The 20231-nt window shown below is 56.2% G+C and overlaps 1 protein-coding gene across 1 annotated transcript in view; it reads right to left on the minus strand.

Moving 5' to 3' along the window:
- PDE9A (phosphodiesterase 9A) overlaps nucleotides 1–20231 on the minus strand; it is an 89289-nt gene that overhangs the window by 47388 nt on the left and 21670 nt on the right. Inside the window, exons 2-4 of the mRNA XM_043593526.1 lie at nucleotides 13219–13289; nucleotides 11528–11605; nucleotides 7280–7323 (exon numbers count right to left, since the gene is read on the minus strand). Of these exons, the coding sequence (XP_043449461.1) occupies nucleotides 7280–7323; nucleotides 11528–11605; nucleotides 13219–13289 (193 nt within the window). The remainder of the gene's footprint in view (nucleotides 1–7279; nucleotides 7324–11527; nucleotides 11606–13218; nucleotides 13290–20231) is intronic.

A 20231-nucleotide genomic window follows, 5' to 3' on the forward strand; every position in this document is an offset into this window, starting at 1 on the left:
TCCCTCGTGCTAGCTCCCTGCCTCCCTGGTGAGCTCACGGAGCCCGGGCTGCAAACACTGCCAGCACCATCACTGGCAGGGCCACGGCACATCCCCAGTGAGGGCTGGGGGACGGGGGAGCCGCAGGCTCTAGTCACATCTACTCAACACTGGTGCCCACAGCCACACCGTGCGGAGATGTCCCAACGTGAGCCACCTTCTCTTCCCGTGTGCCAGATGCCCTCAGCCTGTTCCCACGTGGGGGGTGCCGTTCCATCCCCTCAGTGACTCTGTGGGCTCCTCTGACTCCTCTTTGATGTCCCATGTCCACTCAGGAAATAAGCAGGGCTCTTCCCTCAGAACACGCCAGAATCTGGGGGCGTCTGGGGGGCTCAGTCGGTTAAGCGTCTGACGTCGGTTCAGGTCACGGTCTCGCGGTCCGTGACTTCAAGCCCCCCGTCGGGCTCTGTGCTGACGGCTTGCAGCCGGGAGCCTGCTTTGGATTCTGTGTCTCCCTCTCTCTCTCTGCCCCTCCCTCGCTCACAACTCTCTTTCTCTCTCTCAAAAATAAACACTAATAGTAAAAAAAAGAGAGCATACCAGAATCTGGCCACTCCTCACCACCCCCGCTGCCTCCATGCTCCTCTCTGCCTACGGGAATTACAGCCTCCTGATGGGCCTTCAAAGTCCCACATGATGAGCCCCTGACACCCCCAACCTTATCTCCAGGAGTTCAAGGGACACCCTGGAGGCATCACGCCTTAGCAGTAGGACTGAACTATCCCTGGATCCTGGTCCACTACAACCATCCTGGCAAAGCCTAAAGGCAGGTCTCAAAGGCATCAAACTGAATTGTAAGTAACTGAACTGCCTGCCAGGACAGAACCCACACTCTTTAATGGGAGAAAACGAAATCCAGATGATCAACAATATAGCAAAAAAAAAAAAAAAAAGCAAATGTGGATTTATACAAAGAAATATAATTGACTGTTGAAAGCAAAAAATGAGTAACAGTGGATTATGGGCCTAAAAACATATGTAGCACACAAGTAAAATGTATGACATAGAGCACAGGGTGGGGGCACACACAAGCACACGGCTCTGAGACCCCACTCCTTCAAGAAGTGGCAGGACACAATTTAAAGGAAGACTGTGATACGTCGGTGATACCGATTGTGAAACCAAGGGCAGCCGAGAAGAGACAAAGAAGTACAGTTTAGAGACCAAGAGTGGAGAAAAGATGGTCAGTATCCAGAAGACATAGGAAAAGAGAGAAAAAAATTAAAAAAATAATGAATGAGATAAGCCAAAAGGAGTGGCAAGGTAGCAGCAGGATAACCCTGCTGTATCTATGATTACTTTGAATGTAAATGGTTTCACGGCTCCAGTTGAAAGGCGGAAATTGCCAAGATTGATAAATGTTGCCAATAAGAAACCTGCTTCAAATACAGAGGCACAGACACAGTAAAATAAAAAGATAGAAAGGGTATAATATGTGAGCACTAAAGCCTAAGGAAGCTGGGGTGGCTGCATTAATATGAGACAAGGAGGACATTCAAAGAATAGTACCAAGGACAAAGGCCACATTTTTGGAAGGATAAAGGGATCGATCCATCAAGAGTACAGAACAATCCTAAACAAGTACGCACCCAATAACAGGAAGGGAAACACATGCAGCAAACCTGACAGACTGAGAAAAGCAATGGATACATCTACAAGGCATTTGTATATTTCAACGCCCTGCTTTCAGCAATTGATGGAACAAATAGACAGAAAATGAAGGCGGAGGAAACTTGAACTACCCTATCAACTCACTCGACCTAACTGATATTGGTGGCATATTCCGCTCCGTAACAGCAGGGTTCACATGCTCCTCAGGTGTATACGGAACAATCCCCAAGCCACACCATGCATTCCAATACATTAGAAAAGACAGAAGCCATCCAGGGTCCACTTAAAAACAATTTTTTTTTTAATGTTTATTTATCTTTGAGAGACAGAGACAGAGTGTGAGCGGGGCAGGGGCAGAGAGAGAAAGACACAGAATCTGAAGAGGCTCCAGGCTCTGAGCTGTCAGCACAGAGCCCAACGCGGGGCTCGAACTCACAAGCTGTGAGATCATGACCTGAGCCGAGATCGGACGCTTCACCGACTGAGCCACCCAGGCGCCCCAAGGGTCCACTTTTAACCGCGGTGGAATGAACTGAGACATCAGTAACAGAAAGGTAACTGGAAAATACACAACCATCTGCAAATTAAACAACACGCTTCTAAATAACAAATAGATCCAAGCAGGAACCCCAAGGTAAATTAGAAAATATTGTGAGCTGAATAAAAACGAAAACGCATCGACATCTATGAGATACCGCTAACTTATATTTAGAGGGCTATCGTTAGCTTCGAATTATTATAGAAAAAAGAGAAAGATCTAAAATTAATGATCTAAGCTTCCGCCTTCAGAAGCTGGAAAAAGAGGAGCAAACTAGATGTGGAGTGGGTAGGAAGGAAAGGAAATCAAAAGGATGAGAGGACAAATCAGTGAAAGAGGAACCAAATAATGGAGAAAACCAATGAAGCTCAAAGCTGGCTCTTGGAAAAAGGAATCAAGAAAATGTATAAATCAGACTGACTCGAGAACGGAGAAGGTCTACCTTCTGGGTATCTCGGATGGAAAAGCAGAGTTCATGCCAATGCCATGGACATAAAGGGGATGACCAGCACTTCCCAGACTCCATCCTGCCAACATCTAAGAATTCTTAGATGAAATCTCTGCTCGAATGGGTACCACTTCCTGAAGTTCATTCCAAGTACACAGAAAACCTGGGCATACTTGTCTCTTAAAGACACCGGATTCATAATTTAAAACCTTCCAACAAAGAAACTCGAAGCACAGAGGATTCCCTGGTGAATTCTAGGACACATTTAAGGCAGAAATAGTGCCATCTCTGTACAAACTTCCAGAAAGCAGGAGGGCGGAGCACCTCCCCACTTCCCACGAGGCCGGCATCACCCTAATGCGAAAACCAGATGAACATACTGTACGAAAGTAAAACTATGGAATCCTTGCTGATACAGATAACAAAAACCTTTCACAAAACGTATTTAAATTGAATCCAAAGCAAAAAGATAGTAGACCGTGGCCAAATGGAGTTTACACTAGGAATTCAAGGTTAAAGTTTTACAATCAATCAGTACGTCCACCAGTAACAGAACAGAGGAGTAAAAAACGTGATCATCTCAATAGAGGCAGAAAAAGTATTTGACAAAATCCAACACTAATTTATGATCAAAACTCTCAACCAATTAGGAATTAAGGGGAAAAAAACCCCACAAAACCCTCAACCCGAGAAAGGGCATCTACAGAAAAACCCTATAGCTGACATCATAACCGATGGTGAAAAGCTTCACTTTGTCTCTAAGATGAGAACAGAGCAAGAATATGCATTCTCACACCATGTGCTTCTCTCCTATTAGACATCCCAGCAGGAGCAGCAAGGCAAGAAAGAGAACAGAGACAAAAGACATCCAGTCTGAAAGGAAGAAGCAATTCTCTATCTGCAGATGTCGACAATCATAGGAAATCGGCAAAAAGGTACTAGGTGTACTGAATGAGCTTAGCTAAATCAATACACAAAACCAATTATATATATTTTTTAATTGTTTTTTTTAATCTTTATATATTTTTGAGAGAGGGACAGCACGTGAGCAGGGGAGGAGCAGAGAGAGAAGGAGACACAGAATCCAAAGCAGGCTCCAGGCTCTGAGCTGTCAGCGTGGAGCCCGACGCGGGGCTCAAACTCACGAACTGCGAGATCATGACCTGAGCCGAAGTCGGACGCTCAACCGACTGAGCCACCCAGGCGCTCCCAATTATATTTCTTATAAACAAAAAACTGCTGGGAGTTGAAATAAAAATCCATTGACAGTAACATTAAAATATTAAACACTTAGTGATAAATTTATTAACACAGATTTAAGAACTTTACGTTGACAACTATGTTATTGTGAAACATTAAAAGAAACCCAAATAAATCGAGAGATACCACATTCATGAATCAGAAGACTCAGCAATGTAGACAGTAACTCTTTTCAACTTGTTCTGTGTATTTAGTACAATTTCAAAGTCCCACTGAAAGAATTTTTTTTTTTCATGGCAACTGACAGACTGATACTAAAATTTATTTGAAAATACAAGGAACCCGGAACAACAAAAGATGTCATGATAGCTCGATGGGGGGAAAGGACTGTCTTTTCCACAAACGTTCTGGAACAAATGGATATCCATGCAGAGAGAATGAATCTCAGTCCTTTCCCGCCCCGCGTGAAGGTGGGCTAGACTGAGCGACGTCCTTCCAAAGAGCAGAGTAAGGAAGGGGACAACAGCAGCTCGGCAGTGGGGAAGCCAGGGATTCAAAGGGCTATCGTGGGCCCCCTCATTCTTTCCCCAGATCCATACCCTTTGGCTGATCTTGAAGAAAACCTCAGACAAACCCAGCCTGGGGGACATTCTATAGACTCTCCAAAGTGTCTGAGTCAGACGGCCCTGTCAGACGGGGCCAATGGAGAAGACCCAAGGGCCAGTGTGACACAGACGGCACCGTGGCTTGGATGCTGGACAGAAGACGGACATCCAGAGAAAAACTGGTGAAATCCGAATAAAGGGTGGGGTTGAGTTAATAAAAAAAAAGTCACATTCATTATCAAGTCAAGGGCTCGATTGCTTTTTGTTTTAAAAAAGGAAGTTTCCTTCTAGAAAAAGTTAGAACTCCTATTTTATTCTAACATCTACTATCAAGAGAATTGAATTAAGAGTTTTCAAAGAGCTACTGAAGCATTCAAAACATTTATTTTATTTTCAGTTTATTTATTTATTTTGAGAGAAAGAGTGCAAGTGGGGGAGGGGCAGAGAACGAGGGAGACAGAGAATCCCAAGCAGGCTCGGCATTATCGGCACAGAGCCCCGAGTGGGGCTTGAACTCATGAACTGAGAGATCATGACCTGAGCCGAAACCAAGAGTCAGACGCTTAACGGACTGAACCACCCAGATGCCCCAAGCATTAAAAAAATTTAAAGCAATCAGTGCCCACATGTAAACGCTGTCACTTAAAAAATTTTTTGAACATTTTTTTACTTTTGAGAGACAGAGCATGAGCCGGGGAGGGGCAGAGAGAGAGAGGGAGACACAGAATCCGAAGCAGGCTCCAGGCTCCGAGCTGTCAGCACAGAGCCCGACGCGGGGCTTGAACCCACGAACCGTGAGATCATGACCTCAGCCGAAGTCAGATGCTTAACTGACTGAACCAACCGGGCACCTCTATCAATTTTTCCTTTGATGGATGTGATTTTTGGTGGCAAGTCTGAAAACTCTTCCCCTTAGATCCAGAAGATTTCCTGTTTTTTATTTTTTAAATACTTATTTATTTTTGAGAGAGAAGGAGAGAGAAAGAGAGAGAACGAGCAAGGGAGGGGCAAAGAGAGAGACACAGAATCCAAAGCAGGCTCCAGGCTCCGAGCCGTCAGCACAGAGCCCGATGCAGGGCTCGAACCCACAAACTGTGAAATCATGCCCTGAGCTGAAGCCGGATGCTTAACCAACTGAGCTGCCCAGCACCCAGGTGCCCTGACAACTGTCACCTTAAAGATGAGACAAGGTGCAGACACATAAGTGCCTCATCCCGGCCTGCATGGGATGGGTGGCTTCAAAATTCTATTCTGTGGCCATCAACCTTATAAAAATCAAAATTAAATTAACTTTACACTTTAAAAAGGAAAATAAACCTCGACTTCTGTCTCAGGCCATACGCAAAAGTCATCTTGCAAGGGATCACAGCCCTAAAGGGACAAACTAAAAATACAAAACCTTCGGGAGAGAGAACGGCAGAAAACCTCACAGGGAGGGGACGAACGAGGATTTCTCGGGGAGGGTACCGAAAAGCACAAACCATAAAAAGATCAAAATTGATAATCCGGGCCGAATCAGAATGGAACACTTCTCCTCATTGAAAGATACGGCTAAGAAAGCGAAGGAGCGAGTTCCAGGCTGGGAGAAAATATTTATGATACGGGTCTGCCTAAGGGTGTGGGTCTCCAATAAATCAGGGACACGCACTGTTCAATAATAAGGAAAGCAGTCACCTACCACGACGGATCATGACAGAAGATTTATGACCGGTTAGTAAATACATTCGCCATCATTAGTCACTGGGGAAGCATAAAGTCCAACCACACGCAATATCACACCACACCCATTAGAATGATTAACTGACGACTCCGAGCGCGGCCGGGGACTGCTCACCCCTGGTGGGTGGGAGGGTCAGGCGGTGCCGCCACTTTGGAAAAACCGATGGCAGGCTCTTCGGCGAATTACTTAACGCTACGACCTAGTGGTCCCGTTCGATCCGAGAGAAATGAAAACGTCCGTCCCCACGAAGGCATCCACCTGAATGCTCATGGCGGCCTGACCCTAAAAGCCCCCAGAGTGGGAATAACCCGCTGTCCTTCAACAGATGGGTGGGGAACCACCCTGGGGTCCAGCCACACCAGGGAACACTACCCAGCGATACAAAGGAATGAACCACTGGGGCAGCTGACACACACACAAGTCTCAAAGCCGTTAGGCCGAGTCAAAAAGCAGGAGGCATCCTATGTAATCTCTTTTATACAAAGCTCTCGAAAAGCTAAATCTACGGGGTCAGAAAGCAGGTGGGTTGCTGACAGAGGCCAGGGGTCATGGGCAGGGGTGGGGGGGCGGTTAACTGGGAAGGGACACAAGGGAACCTTTTCGGGTGACGTAAATGTTCCGCGTCTTGGTTTCGGGAACGGTTACAAGGGGGTATGCATTTTTCAAAGCTCATCAAAATATGCACTTAAATGGGAACATTGTATTCTGCATGAATCATACGTAAATACGAGAGAGAAAAGATCCAGAAGGAAATGGGAATTTACCACCGTAACACCACTGACCGCACCCGGCGTCCCGGGGGCTGGGGGCTGGGGGCCGCGGACGGCCCACGGCCTGACGTGCGGACTTGGCGGCTCATGGGTCTGAGCGCGCAGGCCAGACTCCGCGCCCAGGAAGACAGGGGCGGACTGTCACCCAGGGTCTGCTAACTCCGTGGGGACGGCCTGGGAGGGAGGCCCCCGAGGGGTCGTCAAGGGTGGAGCGTAACACAGGGCTTCAGATTCGGTAACAGCACAGGGTTTACGTTCAAATGCTTACCTAATATATATTCAATCACAGGGGCAGCCTGGAGCCTTCTTTTTTTTCTCTTAATTTTAAAAATGATAGCAGGGCCTTACCAGACAGCTGCTTGATGGCCACCGGTCTCACTTTGTACGGGGTGCTGCAAGACAGAAGACAGTTCTCTGTGAGATGCCATCCGAGGTGCTCCCAGCACGCCTGGTACGGGAGATAAGCACTCGGGAGAAATTGGAATCCAGCGGATTAGGGTTTTTTTCTGAAATTAGTTTCTCTGGCTGTTCTGAGCTTCCTCGTTCGGAAGAATTCCGAACACTTTAAACATATCATTTAAATGATGAACTTCCTCTCTGATGTTCACGTGTGGTGAATTCAACAAACTTGGCGATCGGGACCACTGACGCTCGGGTGCGGGATCCCGCCGGGAAGGGCTCCTGTGCCCACGTCCGTGCCAGCACCTGACTCGCACAGGGAAGGCGCTCTGCCCCTGGCCCGGTCCGAGCTCCCGACGGCCACATCTCCCAAGTGCACGAGAGCGGGTGGTGTCAGCCGCCCGGGTGAACACGCACGGGCATCTTGGTGACGCCATCCCCGGTCATCACGAGGCCCCGAGGGGATGGACACAGAAGGTTTGCCCCTGACACACCAGGACTTACAGCAAGGGACGGGGGGAGGGAAAGACGACTGAGCCAACAGAAAATAGTTCAAAAGCATAGGCAATAGCTCATAATAGTTTTTTAAAGAGGAACCTCAAGAGAGAGGCTGTTTGGGTTTTTGGTTTTGTGTTTTGTTTTTTGTTTTTTTAAGCAAAATTGCAAAACCTTGTGACAGGCAGGCTGCAAGGACACAGGGAAGCAGGTGAAAAAGCATCACTGGGGGAGTATGGACGGTCACAGCCTTGGAAGGAGTCCTGGCAAGACCGGTTAACAGGCCCACGCGTGATCCTTGATCTTCACAGGCCATCACATGACCTTGACTCAGCGCAAGAATTTAGGAACAAACGTACCACATGAAACCTTACTAGCCCGTGGGGATATCGTCCCGTGTCCTGTGTTCAGGTCGTTACTCAATAAATTGTTCCCGGAGGGCTCACAGGTCAGGTACAGGTGACAAAGACAAAAATGCTCCTGTCCTCACGGAGGTAACGTTCCGCGTTCAAATACGCATTAGAGGGCCAGGTGTTCCTGCACTGCTTGAATGGCTAAGCTCTAGAAATTCTCTGGCCCCAGTCAACAGGGGGCTGAGGATGCACTGGAGGCATCTGGACAATGTCCTGTGGCCAACAGGCCCCGAAGCAGGCCGTGCCGGGAGCACTGCGATGAAGCTGTCTTTGGGGCCGAGTCTCCTGGAAGGTGCACGGGGCTCGGCTGAGGGGCACCTGGAGGCAGAGACCAGGCGTCTGTGCATCGCAAAGCCCGGAGGAGGGGTAGGACAGTCCAAAGCAAAGGCTGGCTGGGAGCATCTAAAGAAGGCATTAAGGGGAAACGTATTTTGAAGGAAGACTCAGACGATTACGATATTTGCTTTGAAATGAGCCCAAAAGTATCGGCCTGAGGGCCACCGGGACCCCGCTTCTCATCAGTAGCCAGGTGGCCAGTCACGAGCCCTCGGAATCTGGAGAAGAGACCCTGGAAAGCTGACAATCACAGGAGCACCAGCACCAGCCCTGTCCCGTGAGATGGCTCCTGAGTCTGAGGCTGGGGAAGCAAGCAGGCGACGAGCGGCTGCGAATGTCTTCAGAAGTGGAAGACGCTGGAGAGACAGCCTGACCACATGCACGGCCTACTTGGCCACTGTTTGCTGGGCAGAAACAAGATTCCAGCACTTTCCCAGAGAGGAAAGCCCTGTGTCTGGTGGACACGGCTTTCTGGTGAGCACCGACCTGGGGTCGAGGGCGGTCTCTTACGTTTTCCACACTCTATACCAGTGGCTCTCCCCCAGGGCTGTATACTGGAATCACCTGGTGACACTGAAAAAATCCCTCAAAAATTCACATTTACTGGGCGGGTCCTAGCGGGGTCTGGGCCTCAGGGCCTTTGCGATGCTCTCTGGTGGTTTTGATCAGCGGGAGGGCTGCAAGTCACTGGGTTAGCGGCACTGGACCCCCAGGCAACTGGAGAAGTGGCCTGGAGAGACCTGGGGCAGGCGGGGTCTGGGGGCCCCTGGGATGGGACCTGGGAAGTGGCATCCACCCAGCATCGCCACCTCCACCTGGGAGCCGAGAGAACAGCAAATTCTGGGGCCCCAGCCCAGATCCAGAGCGTGAGGACCTGAGGGGTGGGCAGGGAGGGGAGGGAGGACGGGAAGTCTCCTGTGCAGCTGGTGGGGGGCTGGTGACCTGTGAGCAGGACGGGTAGCTCTGGAAAGAAAATGCCAGAGAGCACAGAAACCCGGGCTTCTTAAGTTCGGCTCCTCTGGTGTTTCAGGCAGTGGGTCTCTGCATGGAAGCCACCCTGCGCATAGTAGGGCCATCCTGCGCACAGTAGGTCTGTCCTGTGCATAGTATGACCATCCTGTGCACAGTGGGACCATCCACACAGTGGGACTGTCCCGTGCACAGTGGGACCGTCCCGCACACAGTGGGACCATCCTGAGCATGGTAGGGCCATCCTGCACACAGTGGGATGGGTAGCAGCAGCCCTACTCTCCGCCCACCGCCCCAGTTGTGACAGCCACAGTGTCTCCAGACACTGGCCAGTGTCCCCAGGGGAACAACGCCTCCCCTGCCGAGAGCCACTGGTGCAGAATAAAGTACAAAGCAGACATTCGGAAGCCACCAAGTACAGACAGACAAGCTACGGACAAACCGCTGTTGAGGAGAAATGCCGTTTCGCTCAGAGACCAGCTTGTGCTGCTTTGAGTGGAACGCCTCCCCCCCACCCCAAGGTCAGTCTAGTCTGTGGACGTCGGGGGTGACAGGTCGCTCAAGACTCAGCTCCTGAAGCGCGATCTGGCCGAGCGTGTGCCGTGATTTACGGGACTCACGCTGGAGTCTTTGGGGAGCAGGTTGGCGCCGCTCTTTCCGGGGAGCCCGCGGCTGGCAATCAGAGCCCGAGGGTGTGGGGCAGAAGCTCCCGACGGGCGGAATTTGGGAAGACCGATGGGCACGGTGGAGGGGAGGCCTGGCGGAGGCAACTGGGTGCGTGGAGAAGGACAGCGCCCACCACGGCTCACCGAGCCTGAGAGACGGTGTGGCTACGAGGACGGTCGAGGACTTTGTGCCTCCCAGCGGCTTCGTGTGGCTCCTTGCACTGAAGCCTTAAGCTGTGCGGGGGAGGGTCTGCGCCCTGGGCAGGGCCTGGGGGACCCGGCACCCAGCCCGGGGCACCTCTGGGTGCTCAGGTGTGCACACACCTTGGGTGGGGGGATCCTTCTGGGGGCCTCCAGTGAGGGTCTCAGACCACCCCATCACATGGAGCCCAAATGTTTCCAACTGTCACTAAGCACCGTGGGCCCTCCAGCTGCTGGGGCACAAGTGGGGCCCGCCTGGGGCATGCTTTCTCCTTCAGGTTGGGAATGGCCGGCAGGGCTCAGTCATCAGGTGGGACAGCCCAATGGCCGGAGTGACAAATGTCCCTCGGAGCAGATGTTCAGTGGGAAGCAGGAGCGGGAGAGGGGCGGCGGGGGGGGGGGTGTCTTGAGGGGCATCCCCCGTGGACCCTGCTCGCCCACCTTGCCCAGATGCAGACACAGAGTGGAGGCCCCGGGGACTCGGTAGGTGGCTGGGCCAGGGGGCTGCTCAGGGAGGGAAGGGGCCCCTGCCCAGAGGCCTTGTCCTTCTTCCCACCACATGGCGGGCTTGGACGATTTTATGATGTTCATGTTTGCAAATGTCCCTTTCACTTTCCAGGTCACCCGCAACCGCTCCTCAGGCCCCCAGGCCACCCCCCCCCCCCACCTCCTGTGCACATTGGTCTGGGCAGGCAGCACCGGGCCACCATCAGATCTTGCTCCAGTGTGAACACAACACCCCTGGGGCTGTGGTCAGGGAACCTTCTGGAGGCAGACAGTGGGGCCGTCAGCGCAGGGCCCCAGGACCTGGCTTCACTGCTCCTCACCTGCCTTCCGTGCCTCAGTTTCCCCATCCGTGGCTCCTCAGAGGACTCTTGTTGAGAGCGAGCCCTCCTGAGCACTGTTGCAAATGTGACTGTCTTGGGGAGGGACTGGTCTGCAAAGGAACAAGCTTCCCTCGCCCCCCGCCCCACCCCTACCCCATCTTTGGCTTAAATTCGGATTTTCCTACAGCAGCAAATTGCAAGGACAACCTAGAGCCCCTCCCGCGCGTGTAGAGAAGCGTCAGAGACGCCCCCAGAACCCCGAGCTGCCGAGGCCGGCCGGCTGCCGCTTACCGTTCTGAATTGGCAGGCATGGTGGGGTCGATGGACACCATGGCGTCATCCGCGGTCAGCAGAGAGATGGTTGTGTTCCTGGAAGATACACCGTGTCAGCGTCCCCACGCGCAAAAGGGCAACAGGGGTCCCGGGGCCAGCCCGGCTCCCAGACACGACACTTGCGTTTGTAACACGCAAGCGGCCGTGCGTAATTCCAAGTGGGGTTTACCTTGTCCTTTCTTAAGTAACTTAAAATAATTTTTGTTAAAGTTTATTTTATTTTGAGAGAGAGAGAGAGCACAAGGTGGGGAGGAACAGAGAGAATCCCAAGCAGGCTCCGCACTGTCTGCGCAGAGCCCAACACGGGGCTCCGTCGCACAAACCGTGAGATCGTGACCTGAGCCAAAATCAAGAGTCAGCTGCTTCACCGACCGAGCCACCCAGGTGCCCCCGTTTTTAAGTAATTTAAAATGGGAATCGGAGGAAGTGTAGGTTACGGAGTCGGGAGATCCAGGAGACGGCAGCCAGACAGCAAGGAGCGTTTATGTTGGCCAATGACGAGTTCGGTTTGCTCCCCGACCGCCCTGTGGGGGCCCGTGTAAGCGGGGCACGCTCTCCTACGAAGCAGTTTCGAGTGGGTGAGCTGAATCTTCTCCCGACCTCTCGTCCCTGGGGTCTCGCCTAAGCCGTGTGGCCTTGGCCATGTTATTTAAGCTTCTCTGCCCTTCTGTGGCGTGCACGGGGTTGTGGGGGGTGATGCCCAGATCCCGGGTTGTCCTCAAGAATTATACACGTGTATTGTTCAGCAGAATGGTCAGGGAAAGATGCCCGGGACTGTGGGCCAGTTTTGCAGCTAAAAACTGCCATTCGTTGTCATTCCAGGCACGCAATTTCCTCCCCTGTCTGTGAGACGCTCCTGGTGTTCCGTCCCGGCCCGTGACCGGGGCCACAGCTCTGGAGTGAGATGCCACGCCACGGCCACTCCTGACCACTCTTTACAATCGGAAAGTTAGGAGAGAGGGGCGCCTGGGTGGCTCAGCCGGATGAGCGTCCGACTTCGGCTCAGGTCACGATCTCACCGTTCATGAGCCTGAGCCCCACGTTGGGCTCGTTGCTGTCAGACCGTCAGAGCAAAGCCCGCCTCGGATCCTGTGTCCCCCTCTCTCTGCCCTTCTCCTGCCTGCGCTCTCCCCCCAAATAAATAAATATTAAAAAAAAAAGTCAGGAGAAAGACTGCACTCAGACTGTTGATTGGGGGAAACAGCGCTTCTGGAATTGTGATGATTCTGGGAGGGGGTCACTGGCCTTTTCAACTACTCTCAACCCGTCTTCCCAAACGTTGCCCCGTGGCCACCAGACCCCGTCCCGAGACAGAAGAATCTCACCTGTGTTAAAGCCAAAACACAACCACCCTCCCTTGGCCTTTCTTGGAAAGCAAATAAATAAAAGGAAAAAAACCCTTTGGAAGACGGTGGTTTCTGCCTAATTCTGCCCAGCGGTTTCCTCCATGAACACAGGCCGTGGCCCAGGCCCGCGGGGTCTCATTCACGGACCCGAAAGGGCTCCCACGTGTGAACCGAGCCCACCGGGCCCTGGTGCACCTGTCGTCCTCAGCCTTGGCGGCTCGCCCTTCCTTCCCAGGCGCCTTCCCCTCAAGGTGCACTGGCCTGGCGAGGCCTGGCCGGCAGTGGGGCGTCCGGATCACTCACCGAGGCAGGCCGGTGGCAATGCAGAACAGATCCATGATGTCACTGGAGTTGCAGTATTTGCTGAAAACCACCTGTAAGACACAAGCAACAGGGAGGTGACGGGCGGGCGGGGCGGGGTGCCGGTTTCCATGGCGACGTCAGGTGCCTCCAGCCCTGCCTCCCGCCCAGCCAGCAGGTTCACCGTAAAAAGAGACAATAGAACTGTGGGCACGGGAATGCTGTAAGAATGTGTTTTCATCCAGCCCATCCACGCGGACTGTGAAAACTTCAGTTTTTCTTTGTGTCTTGGAAAATGTCGCGAGAGGTAAAGCTCTCACCCGTGGCGCACACCTGCGGGTGACGGTCACCATCGGTGACGTCTGACGCACAGGCTGACCCCCTCGGTTTCGTGACACGGCATTGCGGGGAGTCTCCGATGACTCCTGGAGACTGTTATGGAAAAAAGCTTGTTAAAGGCGATTAACTTAGATAAAAAAATGGTTGCCCTTGTGGACTTCGGGGGGCTGAGGCTGTAGGACTAAACCCAAGGGGGCATCACCACGGGAAAAGCCAAAGCGAACCGGCCAACCAGCGGTCTCCACAGCAAAACACGTAGCACGCAGGCAGGTGCACAGCGCCCGGGGGGTCCCGCCCCAGGAACGGGGGGGGGGGGGGACACGTTTGCATCAGCGTCTTCCGTCCAAGGGGTCCCGACTGTGAGTCGCTGCTCTGAATCCCTCCCCGGGAGCGGCCGATCTCCGTGGCTGACGGGGTGTGGACAGTCCACGGCAAAGCCCCCGTCTCCACCCACTGGACGTTTCCTTCCACATTGTCCCTGGCTGACCGCCCCTCCCCTCATCCCTGCGTGGCGAGAAGCAGCCCTGGGATGGGTGGGCATCTTCCGGTGCCCAGAGCACCACTTTCTCTTCTAAGACCCTCTGGGTCTCTCTTTACAGGACACAGTGAATACTCTCCCCCGTGCACCTCGCCTTTCTGTGACCAACGCCACTCGCCGTGCGCTGCTGGCCTGGCCACGCTGAGGCCCAGCCAGCGCGCCCTCTCCCCGCCGGCCTATCTGCACCCGCAGTCACGGCGCTGGTGGCCCGCCCCGCGCTGGTGGCCGCCGCCCTGGCTCAGCCTGGCGACCTGCAGTGGCCCCCGCACTGTCCCCGCTCCTGGTCCTGCCCCAGCTCCCAGCCTTGGGACTCGGACACGGCCGTGCCACTCTCCTGTGCAGCAGGGACTCTGGCTGCCCGTGTGCCCGCGTCCTAGCTGGCTGCGGGGGGGTTCCGGCCTGGGGCCTCACCGGGGGCCACCCCCGCTTCGCTCCAGGCCGTGGCGCCCCTCCCCGGGCCCTCCGATCGGCGCCACCCCTGCCTTCTGGATGCCCCTCCCCCCACTGCTGGCTGCATTACGAAGCCTCCCCGCCCCCGGGAGAGGAGCCTCGCCTTTATCTGACGTGTGCCAGGCCCGCATTTTCACGACGGCGCATCCCCAGTGACCCCGGCGCAGGCCCGAGCGCCACAGTCTATGCCTCGGCTTTTTTGGCCGTGCCGTGAGCGGGCAGGGGCGGCAGGGCCGGGTCTGGGGTCCTGGCGATTCGCCCACCGGCACAGCACCACTTCTGACGTTCTCGTCCTGAACCTCTGTGAGGTTGACTGGGGGCTTTCTTCCAGGCCCCGGTGAAGGGCAGGGGTGCACAAAGGAGGCAGGCGAGGGCGTTCGCAGAGGGGAACGGAGAGTCACTTCCCCCCCTGGCCCTGCTGACGAGATGTTCCTCCAAGGGTGTGTTCGGCGGAAGAATGCCGATGTCTGGGCCCCGGCACGAGGATTCTGGGGCAGAGGGTCTGGGCTGGGCCCCGGGAACTGCGGGTTAGGAGCCGGGGGTCTCCCGGCTGCCGTGAGCCCCGTGCTCCTCCCTCCCTGCCTGACCGCAGCAAGGTCCCTCCCGGGGACCTGGGTGGGCTGGGTGGGCTGCCTCAGACCAGGAGAAGGGCACCGTGTTGTCAGGGCAGACGCGACTCCTTCATAGAGGTCGCCTCCCACGTGGCTCATGTGCACGGCGGCTCCCCACAGCGGGTAGGGGCCCTGTGCCAGCCTGCAGCGTTCACAGGCAGGGGCAGTCTCCGAGATTCTTTCTCTCCGGCTTCTTCTGGAAAGCCAGCTTCCGCCGTGGGCTCCTGGAGGCTGGACTGAGGAGGGGCGTGGACAGCAGTGTCCCCGAAGATGCATGAACGCGGCCCGTTGAGACGGGGAGGGCTCCTCTGACCCTGCCCAGCACAGCCGGCCCGCGGGCGGGGATTTCCTGTTGCAGCGGTTGGGGTGACAGCGTGGGAACCGGGGCGCCTGGGGGACGCTGACGCGCTGCCTCTGACCTCTCCGACCCTGGGCAAGCTTCTCTGCGCTTCAAATTTCTCTTCTGTGGGAACGGGCAGAACTGGGCAGAGTCACGTCTATGCCGTGTCTCTGCATCAGCCAGAGGCCAGGCTGCGATTCCGCCCGGAAGGGCCACCTCGGAGCCCCAGAGAACGGGACGAAAACTACCTCCACGCCAAGGGGCAGACTCCCGGGGACGGGCTTCTGACGGCCTCGCTCAGACAGCGTTCAGACCGTGACTCTTTTTAGCTGGGACACAGACAGCTTCATGGGCTCACTCAGCCCACAATCGGTGGACGGGAACGCGGTCCAGGGGGGCGTGTCCTGTGCTTGTCTGCAGAGGCTTCACCGGCATCTAAGTGCCGCCTGTGGCCGCTGGAAGAGAGACACTGTCCTGCTCGCCTGCCCAGCCTCGGGACAGCTAATAACAGAAGCTTGAAAAAATGCACGTATGGGGTCTCCCGCTGAGACGAGGTCAGGCAGGCTCACGAGGCGCCCCGGCCCGCCTGCTGCCCCGTGGAAGCCACCCGGCCACACCGAGCGAGGCCAGCCTTGCTCCAGACCCAGAATAACCCCCCGTCGAGGTGATTTTTGACAATAGGCCAGGAGGCCGGAAGGAAATCCGGGGTAAAGAAAACAGATGACGCTGGGTGTCTCCACTGGAAGGTCACGCCGCGTCCACTTGTGATTCTGCTTCAAGATTACCGCACGCAAGGGGCGCCTGGGCGGCTCAGTGGGCTAAGCGTCCGACTCCGGCTCAGGCCGTGATCTCACGGTTCGTGAGTTCGAGCCCCGCGTCGGGCTCTGTGCTGACAGCTCGGAGCCTGGAGCCTGCTTCCGATTCTGGGTCTCCCTCTCTCTGCCCCTCCCCAACTCACGCTCTGTCCTTCCCTCAAAAATAAATAAACATTAAAAAAAAAAAGATTACCACACGCAGGCGTATGGTCCTTGGATTTCCCTTTTGTGCTGGTTGTGACATCTTCTTAGTCCCCCCCCCCCTTCAGCTAATGACGTCTTGGATGTGGGGCCGTCTTACACGTGTGTGATAGCCAGGCTTTCCCCTGACCGAATACGCCACGAGCAGGTGAGGGGCTGGGGCACAGCGACGGGCGTGCCTGATGGTGGCAGGGCTGGGACGGGGGTTCTTCGCTGGTGGCAGGAGAGGCTCCCCAGCTGAGGTCAGGTGCTCCTGGCTGTGGGAGACGCTTGTTTGGCTCGGGAGACTGCCCCCCCCCCCCCCGCCCCGGGAAGCCTTGCCAGGGGGCCCCGTGGCTTTTGGTTCCCGCGCCGTATCATTCTGCAAATCTTTGCCCTTTTGTGCAGCCAAGAAAGAGTGCTGGAAACAGGAAATGTAAACGGGAGATGTACGGGGAGCAAGCCCGCAGAAAAACACAGATTTCGTATTTCCGTCCGGCTCGAGGCAGCGACCGACGCTCGTAAGTAGACCCTTTCACGCGGTTTGACTGGCAGCACCGTGATGTTAGAGCGAGACACGAGAAACACACGAGGACCCATCTCTCGCCTGCTGGATGCTAATCTTCTTGTTCAGCTGGGGCCCGTGATGCCAGCGGGAGCTTCCGTGTCTAGAACCTTCCTGCTGCTGCGTAACCGATGAGGGGCACGGGGGCCACAAGCCCAGCCCCATGCCGGGATCAAAGCCAAAGAGGCCCCCTCAGGCCCCGCCAGCCAGTGGCGGTCGGAACGCGTCCAGGGCCGCCCCGCCCCGTGCACACACCTGGCCGCAGCACCCAGACTCCCAGGTCGTGGGTGTCATTCGGTGCCTGCATTCACACCAGCCCCCTTCCAGCGACAGGGCAGGGCAGGGCAGGGCAGGGCTTGTCCCCACCGGCTACTCCCTCTGCCCACCGGCTCCTCTCTCGCCCTCCCCACCCCTCACCGGGAAGACGGTAACCTTGGAGCCTCGGTTTGCCATTCTGCAGATGGCACCGATCGCATCAGGTGCACCTGCTCTCGGGTCCGTGAGGAGCGACACGGGAGGGCGGGTGGCTGAAGGCATCATTCGGACACCGTGTTTCCACACAACCCCAACGCCAGCCGTCTCCACTGCGCACGGACCTCACGGTTCCTGGTGGCTCTGGAATCCCGCACTTCTGGGTGCCGGTCTCCCGGGGGCTCCGCGTTGCCAAACGCACCGGATGACCTCCCGCTCCATTTTGTTCGGCACCCAGTTTTGTTTTCGTAGGACTTCAAATTTACAGCCTGTGGGATTTCCAGGGCTTGAAGAAGGAACATCAAACCCAGTTCTCTGCTTCACTGTTTCTTGGGGAGGGAGCAACGCTTGACTCCAGAAAGGCAAAGACGGAAGCAGGGGTTGGGAGGGGGATCCCCAAGCTCACAGCAGGACGGTCCTGCTGCTTTGTGGCACTGATCAAGTCGGTCAGGACGAGGAAGAGAGGCAGGTGTCACTGGAGCCCAGGTTGACTGGACTTTCTGGCTCAGCTCACAGTTGGGACCAGCCTTGACCCATTCCTATCGGGCCGCCCAGGGCTGAGACCCGGGGCTCTGGCCAGGTTGGCTGAGCGGGGCTCCTTCCTGACAGGTGTCCTCCGGGCCTGTCCTTACAGGCGGGGACTCAGGTTCAAGGCACAGGGACGGCAGTGGCCAATGCACACCCGTCAGAGCGCAGGGCATCCCCACCCGCTAGCTGCCCAGCACATTTCCCGCAGCCCCAGATCGGGACCCGCCCGTATGCACCTCCTCACATCCGTCCACCACGAACCCTGAGCCTCTTGAACTGACATAACCCCACTTCTGTTTCCAAGTATCAAAAGCACCTTGACCGATGTACTTAGAGGAGCAGGGCTGGTGGCTGCAGAGAGGGTGGCCATCGGCCGCCAAACCCGCGTCCGGGTGGTCTGCGGGTTACAGACACAGGATGGGCCGGTTCTAGAGGACGGGGTGTGGCTTCTCTCTGATTCTGGGTCCAGAGGCCTCTTCCCAGAATGTGATTCTGTTCACGGAGGGCCCTGGTCTGTGTTTTCCCCGCTCTCCCCGGGCTCCCCTTTCAGAGGCTTGTGGAGGGAGAGTGCGGGGAGGGCCCCTCGAGGTCCCGGCTTCCAGCCACACACTGCGCTGCTTGCCTGCCAAAGGCAGGGGGGGGAAGGGGACTCCAGGCCACAGCGCCAGCTCCAGGCAAACGAGTTCCCCACTACAACGCTAGGTGGGTGAAGATTTGATCGTGGCTGAACCGCGGCTCCCGGAGGGCACTCTGTGTGTGGTCTGCCTGCAAACCCACGCGCAGGACAGCGCTGTTCCCAAGTCCCCTCCGGGAGCTTTCAACCAGGACCTTCCACGGAGCGATGAAGCTGTGTATCCGGCAGGAAGCGTGAGGTGAGGATGTGGGCGGGCATCTCGCGAGGAGAGGAGACCCCAGTGACAGTGACGAGCCGCCTGGGATGCTCTGGAGCAGAAACAGGATTTCGACGGGTGCACTGACTGGGAAACAGGACGCGGGCCAGCAGTGACACGGGGACGGGGTGCGGTGGGGGCTCCAGGCTTCGGCGAGACCAGCAGAGGTGATGAGGCGTTCACCCACAGATGGGGGCAGCCCGGACCTTTTCCGGAAGGTTCTTTCCCCTACTCAGAGGGCCTGGCAGTTTGGGCTTCCTCATCCTCGGCCAGTGGCAAGCTGCCAGTGTTCCTTCGTGTCCCCCTCCCGTTTCCGGCTGTCACCTCTCACCCGGACCACTCCTGCGTCACCACACCTGGCTCCGTGAACCTGAGAGGTGTGGTGTTACGCCCAACAGTATGGAGGGACTGGCCTGGCGAGACACTTTTGGTGGCCAATTCTTCAAGTCGGCAGCAGTGTGCATGGCGCGGGCAGCGGCCAGGCTGTGACTCACAGGCTTTACGAAGCTCCTACTCCAGCGGAGGGAGGCGGTGGCTGGTGTGCGCCCCGGTCCCCGCACGTCCCCACCCCTCCCCGGGCTCCCAGCCCTGCTCCGCATCTGGCCGTGTCAAGGCAGGCCCGGCCCCCGCTTCCACATCCACCCCAGCCCTGACCACAGGTGGCCGTGGCCGCCACACCGTCCGTGTCCCGCTCTGCTGTGCCCAGAGCCTGGGGTGGGTCTAGCGGGTGGCGGACGCTCAGGAAATGCCGTGGCGGGGGGTGGGGGGGTGCTGCATCCCACGTTGGCCAGATACCGGGGACCATTGAAGGATGTATCATGCCTCATGACACATTCACGTGCGATTCCCAGACAAAGCAATGTTTGAGGAAAGCTGGCCTTAATGTCCACCATCCGCTCTCCTTTACAAAGCGTGGGGGGGTGCACAGCCCCGGGCTGGGCCCCGCGGTCCCGGTGCCCAGAACCAGCCCGGCTGCCCCGGGAGGGCCGCAGGGCGGGTGGGCGCTTGTGCTCCGGAGGGGGCAGGTGCGCAGAAGCGGGCTGACGGCGTCTTCGTGGCCTTCACACACGTGACTTGTGGCGTCCTGCCCGCGGGCCTTGCTCTGCCAGCTGTGGCTGGCACCGTCTCCGAGGAAGTGACCCCCTCTTGGGAGCCGTCGGGCGCTCGGGCAGGTAGGAGGGCCGCCGAGGGCTCAGGCCTGGGGGTGCCCCCCAGGCCCCGCGCCGCGCCCTTCCGGGTGTCCCGCACCCGCTCGGGGAGGCGGGGGCCCGGCCGAGGCGCTTCCCCGC

The sequence above is a fragment of the Prionailurus bengalensis genome, chromosome C2 (assembly GCF_016509475.1).
Source record: "Prionailurus bengalensis isolate Pbe53 chromosome C2, Fcat_Pben_1.1_paternal_pri, whole genome shotgun sequence".
Taxonomy (NCBI): Eukaryota; Metazoa; Chordata; class Mammalia; order Carnivora; family Felidae; genus Prionailurus; species Prionailurus bengalensis.